This window comes from Charadrius vociferus, unplaced genomic scaffold (assembly GCF_000708025.1).
Source record: "Charadrius vociferus isolate BGI_N301 unplaced genomic scaffold, ASM70802v2 scaffold650, whole genome shotgun sequence".
NCBI classification, from domain to species: domain Eukaryota; kingdom Metazoa; phylum Chordata; class Aves; order Charadriiformes; family Charadriidae; genus Charadrius; species Charadrius vociferus.
Genome location: NW_009646736.1, coordinates 3,470,975 through 3,487,819, shown reverse-complemented (window position 1 = coordinate 3,487,819; position 16,845 = coordinate 3,470,975). Strand labels below are relative to the sequence as shown.

The 16,845-nt window shown below is 41.5% G+C and overlaps 1 protein-coding gene across 1 annotated transcript in view; it reads left to right on the top strand.

The window, feature by feature from the left end:
• Window positions 1-16,845, top strand: part of DOCK10 (dedicator of cytokinesis 10) — a 136,324-nt gene that overhangs the window by 22,928 nt on the left and 96,551 nt on the right. The window contains exon 2 of the mRNA XM_009890246.1: window positions 11,006-11,125. Coding sequence (XP_009888548.1) covers window positions 11,006-11,125 — 120 coding nt within the window. The remainder of the gene's footprint in view (window positions 1-11,005; window positions 11,126-16,845) is intronic.

Sequence of the window (16,845 nt, the reverse complement as noted above, 5' to 3'; positions counted from 1 at the left end):
GTTTAATGGCTTCCCCAAGAATAATTTGGAGACAATGGGTTGTTTTCTTCATGGCAAGAGGCATTTGGTTTTCTTCTGTAGTTTTGTATATCCAATTACAAGCTGTACTTGCGTGTACATGCTGGAAGCTCTTTCACGGCTGTTCTGCATGTCCACTGCAACAAAGGATCAGTGGTAATACACTGAAGAAGATTAATCTCATTAACTTTTTTAAATAGGAAGGAAAATAACTTTGCAGTTGTAACACTTGGTCACAGGTTGGTTAAGATGGTCTATGGTTCATCTATTAGAGTTTTGGGGTTTTGTTTGTGAGTAGCTGCCATTTGGGATAGATATTTTACATCAAAATGGATCTTTTTGACAAGGCTACTTTACAGTGTAGTTCTGGCTGCCCGGAGCTATTGGCATACAGTCAAAACACCAAGTTTCATGGTTGTGGGTCCCAAGAACATATGCTGGTAGTGCTGTGGAAAGCATCTAACCCTGGCAGTTCATGAGACTTTGGTAGGCGGTAGGCACCGCTGCTTGACTTATCCTCTTAAACATGGGTTGGGAGGGATTTTTGTCATTATTGTGCAAATCCTGACTATACGTGAATAGCGCTCACCAGAAGTGGTTGAAGCCTTACAGGAAAGTATGGCTGGAAATAAAACAAAGCCTGAATAGTAACAATAAATGAGTAGCCTGCCTGCAGATAAAGTGGAATATATTTCTTCATTTTTGCCTGTATCCTCAGGTAACAGAAACTGAGAGTCTGTTCAGTTTAGTGATGCCAAAAAACCTTTACCTTGTGATTTCTAAGAGTCAATAAAATGTATCATACTCTGAGTAAAAACTTAGAGCGCTTGTAACCGTATGCTTGTTGCCTTTAATTGGAAATAGGCAATGTGCCTTTTTCATCAGAGACTTGTGGTTGACACTGCACTTCCCGTGAAGAGGCTGGCTGCTGTAATGTCACAGACATAACTCGGGCTTTCAGGGAAATCTGTTCTGATTTCTGTTCTTTTCAGACATAAGATAGACTAAGATGGGGTCACTGTTGTGTTATTCTGCGAGCGTATTTCTCAATAGCTTGTTTAGCCCTTAGGAAACGCGGTCACACTTGGCTTTATTTCTGTGGCTTGTGACCTGTGTCTTTCTACCCAATATTTCATAATTGGAGCATGTTAAATCTTTGGCCTACGGGCACTTTTTGCTGTCAACCAGGAGCTAATCTCTACTTCATGCATCAGTCCTCCGCACCTCCAGTGCTGCAGGTTTCAAAGTGGCGTTAGTTCCTGCTGCAGCTGTAAAGGCTTTTGTGTATGGGACCCTTATTCAAAGAGTGCGTTTCTTAGTAGACTACATTTGGGCCTGTATTTTCTGTAGATGGCCTTGTATTGTTTACTGGAAACTCCTTTTTTTTTTTGAAAGACTGATTATGATCTGATTAGTTTTAATTGATAGTGGGTTGTTGTTTGAGTGCAGTGTGGTTGACCAGGTTTTGCTCTCATTTATGTTCTGTGTGTGTAAATGACTTGGTCGCTAGATAATTGATTGGGAGGGTAGTTGACGTGAAGGAAACGATTATAATTTTAATGTCATTGTGAGAGCTGAGTTCATAATGGTCACGTATAGATGATACTAATTTTTACAGATAAAGCCTCTCTGGAAATAAAATTATTTACCCAGATTTGTAGTGTGTAAGATATCTATAACTCATGAAGAGATAAGTAACCCTAGTGTAGGTAGAAAAAGGGAGATATTCACTGAGTAAAATGAAGCGGAACAGCATATATGAGATTTGCCCTACGGGACAGTGACTTAGTAATAAGTACTCTCTAGAAGTCAAATGGTATTTTTGAAAAGTTTATTTAGAGCTAATGCAAACATTTTTGTCAGTTGTTTTTGCTCCAGGGGCTTCTGAAGTGGCTGAGCCCCTTTCAAAAAAGCTGTTTGACAGTCTGCAGGTCTAGGACTTCATACATCTAAATTTTAGTATTTGAATGAAAATGGGCAATGTAGTTTGCTTATGCACTCTGTTGCAGCTTCATCATCAGACTTACAATAGTGATCAAAGTCTTTAGGGTCAGAGCATGATCTAATGAACAGACATTGGAGTTTTTCCTTCAGTCCTTAAAAAGTCTCCTATGTACTCTTAAAACAAGGTCTACTAAAAAGAAACCTTTATTTTCAAAATAAATAAAAATGTTTTTAAAGACAATTCTGTGGTTTGCATGGAGTTGTGTAAAATACACCCTTGGTTTATCAGCAGGTTTGTGCTAACTGAGCTTGGTGGAGGAGCGAGTGGCCAGGAACACCGCCATAGCCTCCCTTCTGGCCTTCCCCTGAACCTGTACACAGATGACTGCGGGTAAATCGCTCCATCTCCCTTATTCATCCAGTCTGCACAAATGGAGGGGACTGGGTTGGTCGGATCCTGTTGCTATAACCAGGTCTATTATTGCTTTATAGATTCCGTAAGGTGTCAGAGCTGGGTTTCTGCCTTTGCTATGAGGGTCATCTGAGTACCATTTAAAGGCAAAAATTGGGATTATCTTTTTTTTAATGTAGGTTTTCCTTGGACTACAATGACTCTCTCTGTATATGTGAAGTTATGTATATAAATGTATGTGTGTTTGTGTACACAGACAGAGTCAGAAGTGCTGTTTACATAAACTTTCTACTGGAAGCTTAAAAGCTTTGGTCAAATCCACTACATGCAGGTTGCAGGAAGGTCTTGTTAATGTTCCTGTTGGTCACCATGAATCTGCCCGCCTGAGACTGTGCTAGAAAAAGCGAACATGAAGCAAAGAGTGTTTCCAGAATAGCTGAACTAGACTCAGTCCAGCATCCCCTTTGTGGTTCCCAGGGAGGACAATTCACTTCTCCTTCCGTGGGGTGAAGTAATCGTTAATGAGGAGTGGCCGGGCAGAGCGCTCCAGCTATGCCCCCACAGCTTCCAGCCCTTCTCCCCAGTCCCCTTCCAGCGCATCCTACCTGTCTGTTCAGATGTCTGTATGTCTTTGGCTTTCGCTTGCTTTCTTTATGAATAGGTTCAGTGTGGTAGCTTTAAAGAAAACCTTTAGTTGCTATAACTGCACTTTTTTTTTTTTTTTTTTCCTCTGGCTAAGGTCAGGTAAGGGGAGTGAAGCGACTGAGTGTTGCCAAGTTAGAGGTCTGTGTAAATTCAACTTTAAAAAAACAAACAAACAAAAAACAAACAAAAAACCCTTAAGATACTTTTCAAGACTTTCTTGTTTTTCCCCTGAAGTGACCTATGTGCAAATATTTAGTCTAGGCTTCAGAAGTACTCACTATTTTGAAGCTGTCATTTTTGACATTTTGAAAAGCCAATACATGAAATTTAATTTAGAAACTTAGCAGTTTCTTTAGACGTCTTGTTGTCAGTGGCATGATAACGCTGATTTTGGTAATTATCTGATTCAATCAAATTTGTTTGTCTCCTTCCTAAAAAGGGTTTTCAGCTACCACATAAACACAGAGAACAAGTGGGCTGTTTTCTTGTGACCTTGAATAGTTTGCAGACTATGTTGGTAGTTTTATCTAATGTCTAAAATGGCAAGTGCTGGTCATTGAAGATGCACGTGCGTACATGTCCGTCTTCCAGATTGAGAAAGCCGTGCAGTGAGGCTGCAATGCCAGGTGTATAATCGTAGTTGAGAAACCGAATTCAGGAAACATTTATGACTACGTTGAGTGTAGCATGAAGCGTCGCCTCTTTCCCCCCAGCACGGGTGCTTGGCTGAACCAGCAGTCCTGTGTGGCTTACGCGTTTTACCATGACTGAGATAGTTCTACCCTCGTGCTTTCAAAATTCATAACGAAAGCAACGATGAGTTCTAACTTGAGAAATAGAAGGTAATAGAAAGAGTAGGTCACTCCCAGCTGCCTGAGAACACGTCTCTGTGGTTTGAGTAGTCTTAACCCTGGTCGCCAGTCGGTTGGCTCGCTAGAGAAGTTACGTGTCTGTGTGCCGCTGAAGTCTCCGGTGGCTGCAGCTGGCCCATCAGTTAAAATGAAAATGGTCTCTCATTCAGATGAGAGATGTTTCTATTTTTCAAATAGAGCACTGAGTTATCATAGAGTAACTTTTACAGTTGGAAAATAGGCAAAGTTGACCTGTATTGATTTTGATCCACAAAACAATGGTAATTTCCAACGTAAGCAATTAGGATTCATCCCATCCCAGCTGTATTTGTACAGAGTAAGTCTCATTTAGTCAAGCAAATCCCTTATTTGTGTCCATCAGGGTTTTCTTTGAATAAAGAGGCTTTAATGAAAGAAAATGACTTTTGACTTTCTTTATTCCCAGCGGGATCTTCCAGGTTCCCCTGCTTTTGCTCTGCTTAAGCTAATAAGTTCTGTAGCCTTTTGGAAACCAATTTCTAAATCACGAGGAATTTGGGGGGTTGAATCTTTTTGTAATTCTTTGCAATTTTCTCTGTACCAGAATCTTGTGGGAACTGGCAATCCCCTTAATGAAATTTATTGGCATGTTGGCTTCACCGCTGACACTGGAGAGTGTATCAGTTGTGCTGTGCAGCCCTGAAAGACTGGCTGGATTCTTTCCAAATGCAATTCGCCAAGGTTTGCTGAAAGACAGGACAAATTAAACATTTTGGACCTGACAAGTGCATGTGTTTTAGGGTGGAAGGGAGGGGGTGTCACAGAAAATTTTCTTTGTACCACTAATTTTAATGCATTTGTTGACTGTGGATCGGATACTGAGCCAAATGTAGCTTTTGTAACGTGGCCAGAGAGTTTGTTGACTGTAAATAGATGTATACCAGGCCAAGCAATCGTAAAAATGGCGAGATCTAAAATAAAAGGAGGGACCATCTGTCTGCTGGTTCTGGCTTTGCTTCCCTGTCCTTTGCCCAAATACCTTTTGCGGGCCCTGAATTTCCTCCCCTGTACTTGAAATGTAAACCTGATTTTCCTTAAAGAAAATCCATAGCATAATGTGGAGCATGTTGGGAGCGGAGAGAGGGCAGGCCTGTGGGCCTGTCACTCCCAGCTCAGATGCTTGTGGGTGTTGGGGACACCATAATCCCTGTGTGGCTGCGCTGTCTCTGCTCACTGGGTACAGTTGCTGGCGTGGGACTCACTGCCAGTACCGCGGAGGGTCATCGGGATGCTCACCCCTCAGCTCAGCTGGTAGGGGGAAAAGGTGTGCCCAGTGCAGATACCCTTCCCGTGGAAGTCGCCCCAGGCATCAAACTGCTGTGCTGCCTAACGAGGAATAGAGATGTACGTTGGTCCTACAAAAAAGCAAAATTTTTGGTGACTCCATAAAAAGCAAATGGTTTTCTATGCTCAGCTTCAGCTCCTTGAATATTCAGGCAGCTGTGGCTAGCACGCCTCGGAGCTGCTGGGCAGGCTGTTTCACTAGCACATCTGGAGACAGGGTTATATTCAGCACTTGCGTTACACCTCCTCCAAAAGTCATGGAGTCTCGACTGTTCTTTAGCTTCAGTTTGGACAGGTTTGGCAAAGAAATATTTAATTTAAATTGGCCCACCCTGGTGGAGTAAAATTAACTACATATATTAACCATATAAAAAAAATATAAAGTCATCTATTATGCCAGAGACAGTATTTAACTGGGGAAAGGAAAGGAAGAACAAGAAATGCGAGAAGCAGAAGTCATCCCAGAAAGTAATTTAATTTGCTGTTGTGAGTTTTAGTGGGATTGGGTTTGGTTAATAGTATCATTGAGAAGTCTATAAAAAAATGAAGGAAGGTGATGCTGTTATTTCATTAAGTGGCCCTTTCTCTTGTAAGTTAGCCCATTTCAGTATTTCAAATGTATACTAGAATGAACTGAAATTTTAGACAAGCCATAGCCTGGATGAAATATAAAATCAGAGTCCTGCTTGATCTTGACCAATCTTGCTATCACAATTCTTTTGCCTCTTTTTATGTACATACAGTGGATCCTCCTTGGCATGAAGATATTTTAGTCCAGGTAACTGAAGTCCATCGGCTTGAATTCTTTCTGTGTATCTGTTTCTTTACTTTTCTTCTTCCTGGCATGGGGAAGAGAAGAAATTCATTTAAACATCTGTATTAAGTTCAATAAATTTTAGATACTCAGGGTTTGGTGTCTGGGAATAACACGTCATTTAAAGCATTAGAAAATCATAGCATTTGGTGGAGTTTATTTTTAGAACAGGGAAGTGCTTGGGATGACTGTCCAGAGACTACTGGTCTCGGTTACATCATTTCCTCCTTTAATGAGTGTTCACAGAAATACAACTTCAGGAGGATGATATGGAAGTCATTTTATCCTATAATTATGAAGAAAAGATGTGTACCAGCATCAGTGCACAATGTCTGTGCAGCTGGAGGCAAGCCAGGTACCATATTGGTTTCCATAAAATCATTTATGTGGATATTTTTGGTCATTATTACTGGGAAAAATAATGCTTTTGTACCTAGACCAGAAGATGATGGTGATTGAGCTGTACGTCACCGGTGGAATCTGGGCTGTTTCACTCATGTGAAACTAAGTAGTGATTATCCCTCTGTGGTGTTGGCTCTGGCGTTCGTTAAAGCTCTCTTCACTACTCAAAGACAGTTTGGAAAAGTTGGCTCAACAACATACAGAAGTACGTTCACAACACTGTCAGGGTGTGAGGTAAATGGTACTGCTGTGATTGTTGTAGCAGCTGAGGAGTCCGAGAGTGCCTTTTTACTAGATGTATTCACAACCGTTTCAGTACAACTAAATGTAATTCATTACTCACTTGAGATAGGGAATATAAAAAGCATTATAAAAACCCAAGCCAGCATAATTCGATCTTGGCACAGATTGCTAGGTTGGTCTGTTTCCAAAAAGAACAGACAAGTTAAATTGAGAAGAGGCAGCACTATGGTTATTAAATTAGCTTTAAATCAGCCCTACTCATTTACAAATCTCTGCTAGTGCTCTCGGGGAGAAATTCGCTAATCCCAACATCGCTGCTTCTGTCTGCCTGTGACGGGAGAACCGAGCAGTTGTTTCACGGCTTCTCAAGATAAACTGCTAACTAAATCAGCTGCCACTTCCCATCGCAAACGCAATACTGGGCATTGCAGTGCTAAGCTTTGCCAAATCCAAACTACTGGCTCTGCAAAGGATGGAGTCGGTGTCCACATTGCGTAGTCTCAAGGTTTATAAGAACATGCAGAATTGATAAAGAGAGGCATCGTGTTTATTACACTGTCGTGCTTGATGTTGGCAAGGACTGGACTGCACTCTCTCCGCAGTGGTGTATTGAGGAGGCTGGGCTATTACTTGCATCTCTGCTTTCTGGGAAATGGCATAATACAGTATTGCATTTTATACAGGATTTTGCTGTAATGCCGCAGAAGGAAGAATGGAAGGAAGGAAGAATTTGTCGTTGCATCAATAGAAAAGCATCACCATAAATATTGAAGTGCTTCACTGAAAAGTTTTGCAGTAATTTTGATCATCTCACATCTACTTACATGTAGTTACATTTCAGATGTGTAAACTTTCTCATAAGACTTCTCTGTTAACATCTGTTTAAATGTTTCCATCAGATCATGCACTTTGCAGCCCCGAGAGCGAGAGAAGTAGTTCTGTGGGAACAGCGATGTTCATGCTCTCGCTGTGTTTCTCTGCTTCAGAGTTTTCTCAAGTTGCATTCTTGTCTCATGTAAACGACCTTGCAGCTGTCAAGAAGTTTTCCCTGGCGTGTTTCAGACAGCTCTCAGGAGTGGCTTTCGGAGTGCTGCCAGTTTCTGAAGAGAAAAGAAAGGCCAATGTGACATAGCTTTACCCTGCCTGCACCTGCATCTGAACATCTTTGTGATGTTAATTTTGAAGGAGACGTAGCTATGCTGACCGCAGCCTCACAGGGATTTCCAGGGGGAAGAAGGAATACCTCTTTATTCTCCAACCCTAGCAGAAAGGGTAGTTTCCGTTGGTGCAGAGAACCTGTAAATGCCACACATTTTCATGGGATTCCCCCATGTTTCAAGAGAGGTCCCAAGATTTGAGGGATTCCCCAGCTCGCTCTTAGTCTATGACTTCAATAGGAAGTTGGCTACTTACGTCATTTGCTTACTTTACGTTTTTTAAGAGATTTTTGAAAGCTAACATTCCTGACGTTTCTAAGGAGCATCAGACCTAGATTAATATTGTGTTGATGCCTCTCTGAAGAGTGGACATTTATGGTGTCAGTGGCACGTCTGACTTATTAAAAGTTGAGATTGTTGCAAAACCATTAGCCCAAGAGTATCTGCTCTAGGAAGGGAGAGTTTTCAGTGTAGTCAGTATCACAAACTTGCTGCAGAAAATGTACATGTTTTAGTGAAACCGCTACACAGAAAAAATGCCTGCATGAAGCACTTGTACCTCATAAATGTCGACACGTGTATTTTTTCACTTTTACTTTGAGTTTTCTTGTAAGTGGTTGCTATAAGGTTTCCTACTGAAGGTAACAGTTATGCTACCACAAGTTTGCTTTCTGCTAAAGTTGGACTGAGTGAACTCTGTTCAGACCTGGGCATCGTTCCTGAAATCAGTGGTACAGAAGAGATGGTAAGCTCAGTGTGCACTGGTGTTTGCTCTTCGTATTTTTATTCCTTGAAGGTTATGTCTATATAGGAATATTTAATAGATAGATACAATGGTAGGTTTAATGAAGGAGAGTCTAAAACTCATGGCTAAAGGATACTGCTGTGACTCAGCATAACTTGAAAGGAAACGAGAGCGAGCTGAGCGCGGTGAGATGGTTGGATGAACCCATTATGTTCCTGTGGGGAACCGCTGTCAGTAAACAGCAGACTGAAACATCACTAAAGAATATGACTGTTACTCAGCCCGATCATTTCTTGAGCAGGACTGGATATTAATGTGTCAACTGGTTCTGGCCAGGGCTAAATACCAGCTTGGGACAGTCTAAAGTAGCATGGCTGGGTTAATATGAAGTCTCATGTGTCCTAGTAGGGTATCTTGTCTTACTTGAACATCACACACTGGTATACGGTCCTGTCACAGAATCTAAATTTCTTCTTATTTGGGCCTTTTGTGTTTTAGAGTGGACTCCCTCTAGATAAGTTTCTTTTTTCTGTTAACAATCCCAAATTTTATTTCTAATTCAATCTCCCTTTCATAACTCTAAGGCAAGAGAGACAACTGTTCTTATACATCTCCAGATTCATCCAGGAAGGAATCTAGCACGCTATCTGTATGTCAGAATCCCCTTCTATTTTGTTCATACAAACAGATCTTTTAGTGGTTTCCTGGGAGCTCATAGTTAGGGATACAGCAAATTTAGGTAGGTCAGGTATTGCCTCTCTTTCCCGCCTCTCCCTCGCATCTCACGGCAACATTCATGAACCAGTTTCCTTGGGAAAGAGCTTTCAAAAAAGTTCTACTTATTACTGTTATAAGTCTTTAATGTCTCGGCATCAGTAGATAGGGGTTTTGGCCTGTGAATGCTAAATACTAATGATTTTTAGGAGTTTATTAACTCTTAAGATGGCAAACAGGATTAAGAGAGTTAATAGACTGAGAAGAGACTTAATGGACTGAACTGTTGAAGGAACAGCTCCAACTTTTTTAACTGCATCTCCATCCTTGGAGGTTTTCAAGACTCATCTGGACGAGTTCCCAAGCTGTTCAGCAATCGAATAACTTTCTAGGAATGTGTGTATCCCAGTGTTTTAATCTATTTGGTGTGGCTGTGTTACTGATACTTAATGAATTTTTTCATAGATGTATTTGATACGAAAGGGAGTCTTGAACTTACTTTAGAAGGGAAACAGTGTTCACAATGGCTGGGGAGAAATCTTGAGATGACTGTGACTACTGAAAAAACAGGAACTCTCTAGAATGAAGTCAAAAGAGGGAGAGACTTGTATATTTGGACCATTATATGTGTAATGGACCATATGTGTATGATATATATATGATCAGACATGATGGAGAATCATGAGATTGTCCATTGGAAAAATTTGTTTTGTAGAGATATGAAAGCTTTCTTTTCCAGTACACCATGGTTTTGGTTTAGAGAAGAGGGAGGGAAACTTTATATTTTTACGGGTAGCACAGTACAAGAACAGTGGGTAAAATAGAACTTAATGCACAACTTAATGCTGTCCACTGGTGTCCTTTTTCCCTCTCATCACCTGCTTTTCCATCCTTTCTAGCAGTTCTGTTGCTCCTTCTCATTTACTTTTTCTGATGCTTAAGTCTTTGAATTAAGCAAATGCTGTCACTCTAATACATTAGTTCATTTGTTTAATACATGAGTTCATTTGTTTAATGGATTCTAGTATGTCAGATGGGCTTCTCTTTTTCTGTTTTGGGGTTCTGTTTTGAGACAGTGTGACTTTACTTTTGTTTGGCTGTTCCTGTGGTGGTTTCTTACTTTACCTCTGCTTCAGGCAGTGATAGTACTGCTGCAATGATACTAATCTCATTTCTGACCAGAGAAACCATGGGGCTGGGTGCCAGATAGTTTATTCCAGGAGAATAACCTTGAATTATTTCCAAGTAAAACAATGTGGTGGCACTCACAAGCTGCCAGCAGTTGAAGAGGTGGGACTGTGTAAGACAGTGAAGGTTAGTAGGTTACTTATCCTAAAACATACTAGCTCAAAGTCGTATCTGTGTTCAGTTCAAATTGTGTCTGTTGTCTATTTGCCTACATGCATTTACGGAGAAAGAGAAGAGAGTAGTCCTGGGTATGACAGGTAAGTTAATGTGGTGGGTTTGGTCTCTGTAATGAGCTGACAGATTGCTCTCGAGTTGTCAGATGGAGAGTGACTGTTAGAACTGATTCACCTTCCTCACTTCCACTGTTCTCGCATGAGCTCAGCTGCAACAAGCTGGGAAGAATGGAGGCGGGGTGGCGAAGAAGTTATTCATATTTTGGTGTAAAAAAAAAAAATAAATGGAAAAATGCAGCAGATCTTAGTTTATGAAGCAGGAGGAAGGCAAATTTGAGTGTAGAGAGGTTGCCTGATCTTTTCTTTTTTTACACAGCAGGAAAAACCCAGACTCTTGGAACCTTTGGATTATGAAGCTGTTATCACAGAGATTGAAAAAAATCTTGGAGATAACCAGTTTAAGGATCTGATATTATTCCCCGATGATGACTTTTCAGTAAGTACAAGGCAAATATGTATTATTCTTTCTCTTAGGTTTGCCTGTTCATTTATTTATCTTATCTTCATTGCTAGAGGGAGAGCCAGAAGTTGCCCGAGAGCTCTCTAAGATTTTCTTAATTTATATATAAGGCCTTACTTCCCTCCCACCAATTCCTTTTTTTTTTCTCTGACATTTGTATGAGTGAATTTACTGTTCAGGATTAGATAAAACTCGAAGCCCTGGTCGTTCCCAAATATACTTCAGGAACTCAGAAAACATGTTATTCCATAACATATACTTGTCTGTTTGCTCAGCACAGTGGTGGTTTGGCCAGTGCTGGAATTTCTCCCTACTATTAAAATCTAATTCGATCACACTGCTGTAATTTACATCCAGTCTTTCTGATCCTATTCTGTTTAATGTATTTGGCCACTAGAATCAGACAGCCCATGATTCCTGGCCTTCTGCTCAAAGGCAGACAATTTAGACGGTGGCTGTGACTTATTTCCAAGCTTTGCCATTGCTGGCATTAGATTGAAGAGAAAGATAAATCCAAACGGACTTGATTTTTGTTTGGTTTTGGGTTGTCTTAAATTCTGCTCCAGTGAGGTTTGAGATCTGGCATCCTGAGCGATGGGGGGTGCGGAGTCCCCAGTGCTGAGGCAGGCTGCCACGGGGGGATGCTGCCAGGCAGTGGATACCGGACCCCGCAGCCGTGGAGCTGCCTGACCTCATCCCGGGTTCCCCATTGCTTCTCCTGGCAAGCTGCAAAGAACGTGGGAACCTGGAAGTCCAGGGCAGCCCTCGCCACGGCAGTGACAGGGCAGCTCAGGAGGGCAGGGGCTGCCTGCCGGGCGGCGGGGGAGGCGTGCTGCTGGGCAAGTAAGCTGGCAGATTGCCTGCATCTTATAGCAACTTCTTCAAAATCAGCCAATCTCTGTAAAAGATCTAGATTTTGATGAACAGGCATTCTGTAATGGAAATACATTTCAATTCGTGACCAATTGTAACTGCCGTGTGAGGGCCTTTCCCGTCAGCTTACGGCACTGCTGCTGTCCTGCGGGGCCAGCTTAATCTAATCGACTGCTTTGTTTTACTAAATGGCTCTATTTCCTTGGTGGCATTAACTGAGTTAGTGTGCTCATGGGATTGAGAGAAAACTGAACAGAATAGATTTCCTCATCATCGTTAATTCCTTTATCCATTTTGCACATTTGTGAACTTAAGAAATTGAAATTTAGCATTATAAAGCTGACTAGACGTACTGTGTGCTGTCACAAGGCCCTTGAGCCCCTTGATTTAGAGTAACTGAGCTCAAGTCAGTGGAGCAAACCCTCTCAGTGAAAGAAGAATCATGTCCTACTGCTCAAGACCTCTGCCTGTCAAACCATATTTTCATATCCTTAATTTCATTTCATTTTGAGCAGTTGCTGCCTGGCTTCTAGTAGCTACTTCTATTTTGTTTCCCCTGAGTTAATGCTTTTCAACTATTCTGCATTATCTACTTAAATAAAAAATAAAAAAAAAAAGGAAATATTAAGACAGATGAGAGAGGTACTGCGTAATAGAGGTGGCCTGTACTCATGGAAGAGCAGAGGCAGTGGTAGGTAGGGTCCGTATCCTCGCAATAAACCTGTCTCTTTTCTTTATTATCTTCTGTGGAAGTCAGCTGCAGTAACAAGAGCCTTTGCCACCAGGCAGGACTGCAGAGCTTTCAGAGCAGCCAGGTTTTCAGCTGCCGACTGTCTATGTAGAGCCCTGCTCCTTGTGCTGAAATATCACCTGTGCACAAAAGTCTGGGTCAGCCATTTGAGTAGGAAGAGATCCGTGTCTGACTGAATTAGGAGGTGCTCAGGCTGGCTCTGAGTGGTATTTAATGGGATAATGCCCCAGGAAATGGTGGATGTTAGTGTTTAACTCCTAACAATTACAGTTGCTTCAGACTTTGTGGCTCAGGGCTGATGCAGCCCAGGTTTGGGCCTGTACATTAGCACATCCTCCGGGCAAAAGTCTCTTCAGAGTGAAACCCCACCAAAAGAATTAGCTGAGGTGGTGAGCAGAAGAGAAAATTCTGCTTTTAATAATGATTTCCCATTTCTGGATCTGTAGTATTCATCACATGCATCAGATATGGGTCAGTTATCATCATAGCGGCTGTACTGTCTCGTTTTTTGTTTCGTCTCAGAATTACTTTCTCTCTTCACAATTCAACAAGAATGCAATTATTCTTGTAAGACTTTTGTTGGTCATTTCCAACATCTTACGAGAAGTCTGTGGAATGGCAAAGAGTTCTCGGTATCAATCTGAACCTGATAGACTGTATTCCTCCATTTCCCTGAATTTCAGCAGAAGAATACAAGAGTATACATTACAAAGATGTATTCTCTGGTTTTACTCCAGCGGGGAGAAAGGTGCTTCACTGTTTTGTAACTGTGCTTAATAACCCTTTTTTTAAAAAAAAAATCATTATTTCACATCAGTTCCACTTCTTGTTTTCCTGGCAATGCCTTGCTTGCTAACTCTCCTCCTGCCTGCCCAAAGTCCTATTTCCCTTTGAGAAAAAAACATGTCAGCTCAGCGTCATTTTTCACCTGCTCCTGCATCCTGTGAACAAACTACCCTTCTCTTGCTGTGCTGTGAAGTAATGGCCAGTGGAAATTTCTGCAGCAATACGGCAACTGTGTGGAGGAAGGATCTGCAGAGCTTCACAGAAACTCCCTGTCACATGAGTACGAGCTCGCGCTCTACTTCTTGGTGGTAGTAAGTGGGAGTTGATGGGCTTCCTGTTGTGCTCATAAAAATGCGTGCTTGGTGGTGATGCTGTTAGGTGTGTATCCTCGCTATTGGGTTACCATGCTTCATTCACCTTCTGCTCCCCAGACCTGGCCACACTCTCGTTTGACAAGGGGAGCCTCTGGCTGTCTGGTATTCCTCTTTCTCACTTTTCTCCTACGTGTTTACTGGGAAGGAGGCTGTGAAAGAAGTATGACAACTAACTTCAGATTGGTCTCCCTCCAACCTTTAACCTTTAACATCTTAGTCTTGTACAGATTTGTTGTCATATATTTGTACTTCTGCTCCTAAGTGCCCTCATGTATCCAAGCAAAATGCTTGTTGTATTCTTTCATAAGTATTTTTCTGTCCTTTCTTCATGTCACTATCCTTAGGAAATTCACTGAACACCCAGCAGTCTCTTTTCAAATCTCTCCAGAATCTCAAGTCCTGCTTAGAATCGTTGGTGCCTTCCCTTAGTGGCAACAGGCTCAGCACCGCTTTGCTAATACCTTTACTTGTGTGGAGGTTTGGTAACTAAGTATATGTTGATAAATATAAGTTAATTGTCATAAAAAGGTAGCTGGAAGTGTTTAATAGGTACTTCAATTTGTTATGGGATAAAAGCATGTTAAACTCTCTGGGTTGTAAAAATTTGTTCCTCTTTCTCTCCCCATGTACTGTTTTTTTAAAATCTCTGAAAAGTGGAACTCGGCCTTCCCTAAACTATCTGTACAAATATGGCTGAATATCTGATTTGAACCTGCAATAGAAATAATAATCCATTGCCTAAATTTAGGACAGGTGTAAGATGGCAAAGCTTATCTGTGTGATGCAAAGCCTATTGAAGTTCAGTCTGACATGTGCTCCTGGCTCTTCTGGGCTCTTGAAAGCCCATCCAGGTGCCCTTCCAGTATCTCAGAGGCCTTAGAAGAATGGTTGAGTTGTGTAGTGCTGATACTCTCCATCACTGCAGGTGTGGCTGTTTCCAGGCTTCTTTTTTTTTCAGCGCTGAACAGGGAAGAGCCAAAATCTCCTTATTTTTCAGATTGTGAAACCTCTTCTGTCTAGATGTTGTGCAGGGACAAAAGTTGTTCTTTTGGATAGAGAAATTGACAACAGAACCAGATGCATCTTTAAGGGGAGAGGGCAAGAGTAAGTGACGACACTGCCTCTTCACGTGAAACATGGAGCGTGTGCCATAGGGGCAGCTCTAAGCGCAGGACTTGGGGCCTCCTTGGAAATAACCCTCTAAACCTGACTGGTATTTCTAAGATCAGAAGAGTTACAGTGGTGAGACCATGGGTTATTTTCAATAGCACATGCCTTCTCTCCCACTTTCCCATGTGACAGGCAGTACCTGCTCATCCTTAGAGGTGCAGAAGTTGAGTCCATTATTCTCATGACTAATGGAATATGGGGATCCTTGATGTGCAAGTTTGCATCGACTGGAAGGATCAGGAAAGCGAGAGGGACTTAGAGGGATACGCTCCAAGTATTTAAATAGAGAGAGCTAATGCAGTCAGCAAAGCAAAACACTGTGTGGGCAAAGCATAGCCTCTCACACTGAATGCGATTCGGTGAGTGATGGGGCGGAATCTTCTCTTTAAATGTGCTCTGTGCTTGCTTTCCTTTTGCTTTGCCCCCACACGTGTACCTCCTTGGTGAGGTCTGTGCTGGGACAGCAGACAGCAGCCTGTCGGGAGCCCCGTGTAGCGACAGCATTTGCACAGCGGTATTTGTACAGCAAAGTTGCATCTTATCCCGCTTTTTAATTTGATGGACTATCTCATTACAATTTTTGGTAATGATAAGTAAATCTGTTTACTTGGATGAAAATGGGGCTGACCAGCTTTTCTTTAGAGAGATTGAATCGTAAGCATTAACAGAGAGGGACATTTCTGCCGGCGTGCGGTTAGCTCTCTTAGAAGGGCTGCCTTTGCAGGAAGTACATGTAATCATGTTTGATGCATCCGTCTAAAGATTTAACCACTGGTAACATGCTTTCAGACTAAAAGCTATTAGAATAGATTCGAAGTGAAAATGTTTGAAATGGCTAATGGAGTTGGAACTCCATTTTCAAATACTAAACTCAGCGTGCCAGTGAGAAGCAGACACTGTCTGAAAACATTATTCCTAATCAATTGTTGATAAGGAGCAATATTAACTTGTGGCTTTCACTGTAGAAAGGGGATGTAGCAAGAGAGGGCGCTTAATGAAATTGCACCTTACAGCTAATCAGACACCTGGGGCCAACAGTTTATGCAGGTGAGATAGCCTGGGTGAATGCCAGAAATCATTGCTTGATATAGGATATTTATATAAAACAGATTTAAAAAAATAATTCAGGAGAATGATGGAATTTAATGTTTTAGGCAGATACTTGCATTATTTGGTTATCACAGTTTGCATGTGCAAATGAGAAGATAGTTGGCTGCTGCTTTGGACAGACAATTGCTGTGATTGCCTAAACAATAGCCTGCATTCAAAGCACATTAATAAACGCTGAATTCTGTAAATAAAATCCTTTATTTTTTTAATGAGCCTTTCAGAAGCATTTAGTCTGTTGTTGGAATTTAGTTGTTTTCTGAAGTAAAAAGGTTTTGGTGAATACATGCTATGCCTGATCAGCCTTTAAGAGCATTTAACTTTTGAAATAATCAGCTATGAACAGGAAGTGTTTTTGTGGCAAGGCTTTTGCAGCTAAGTGGTTGAACATAACTAATTCTCAGAAGGGAAGTGCTTTGTAGTTTTTAAAACCAGTTTAAATATAAGAATACACAAGATTTTCCACGTCCCAACTCTGTGCAAATAAACCTGTGATATTCTTTGGCAAAGTCTGCAAACGCGACAAGCCCAGTGTTACCTGATTTCTCTGCATGGCTGTGTTTCTTTCTTGCAAGTGCAGTCTTGTTGAGAAGGAAAGTTGGGGAGCGTACCACACGTGAAACAGGGGGCTTGAG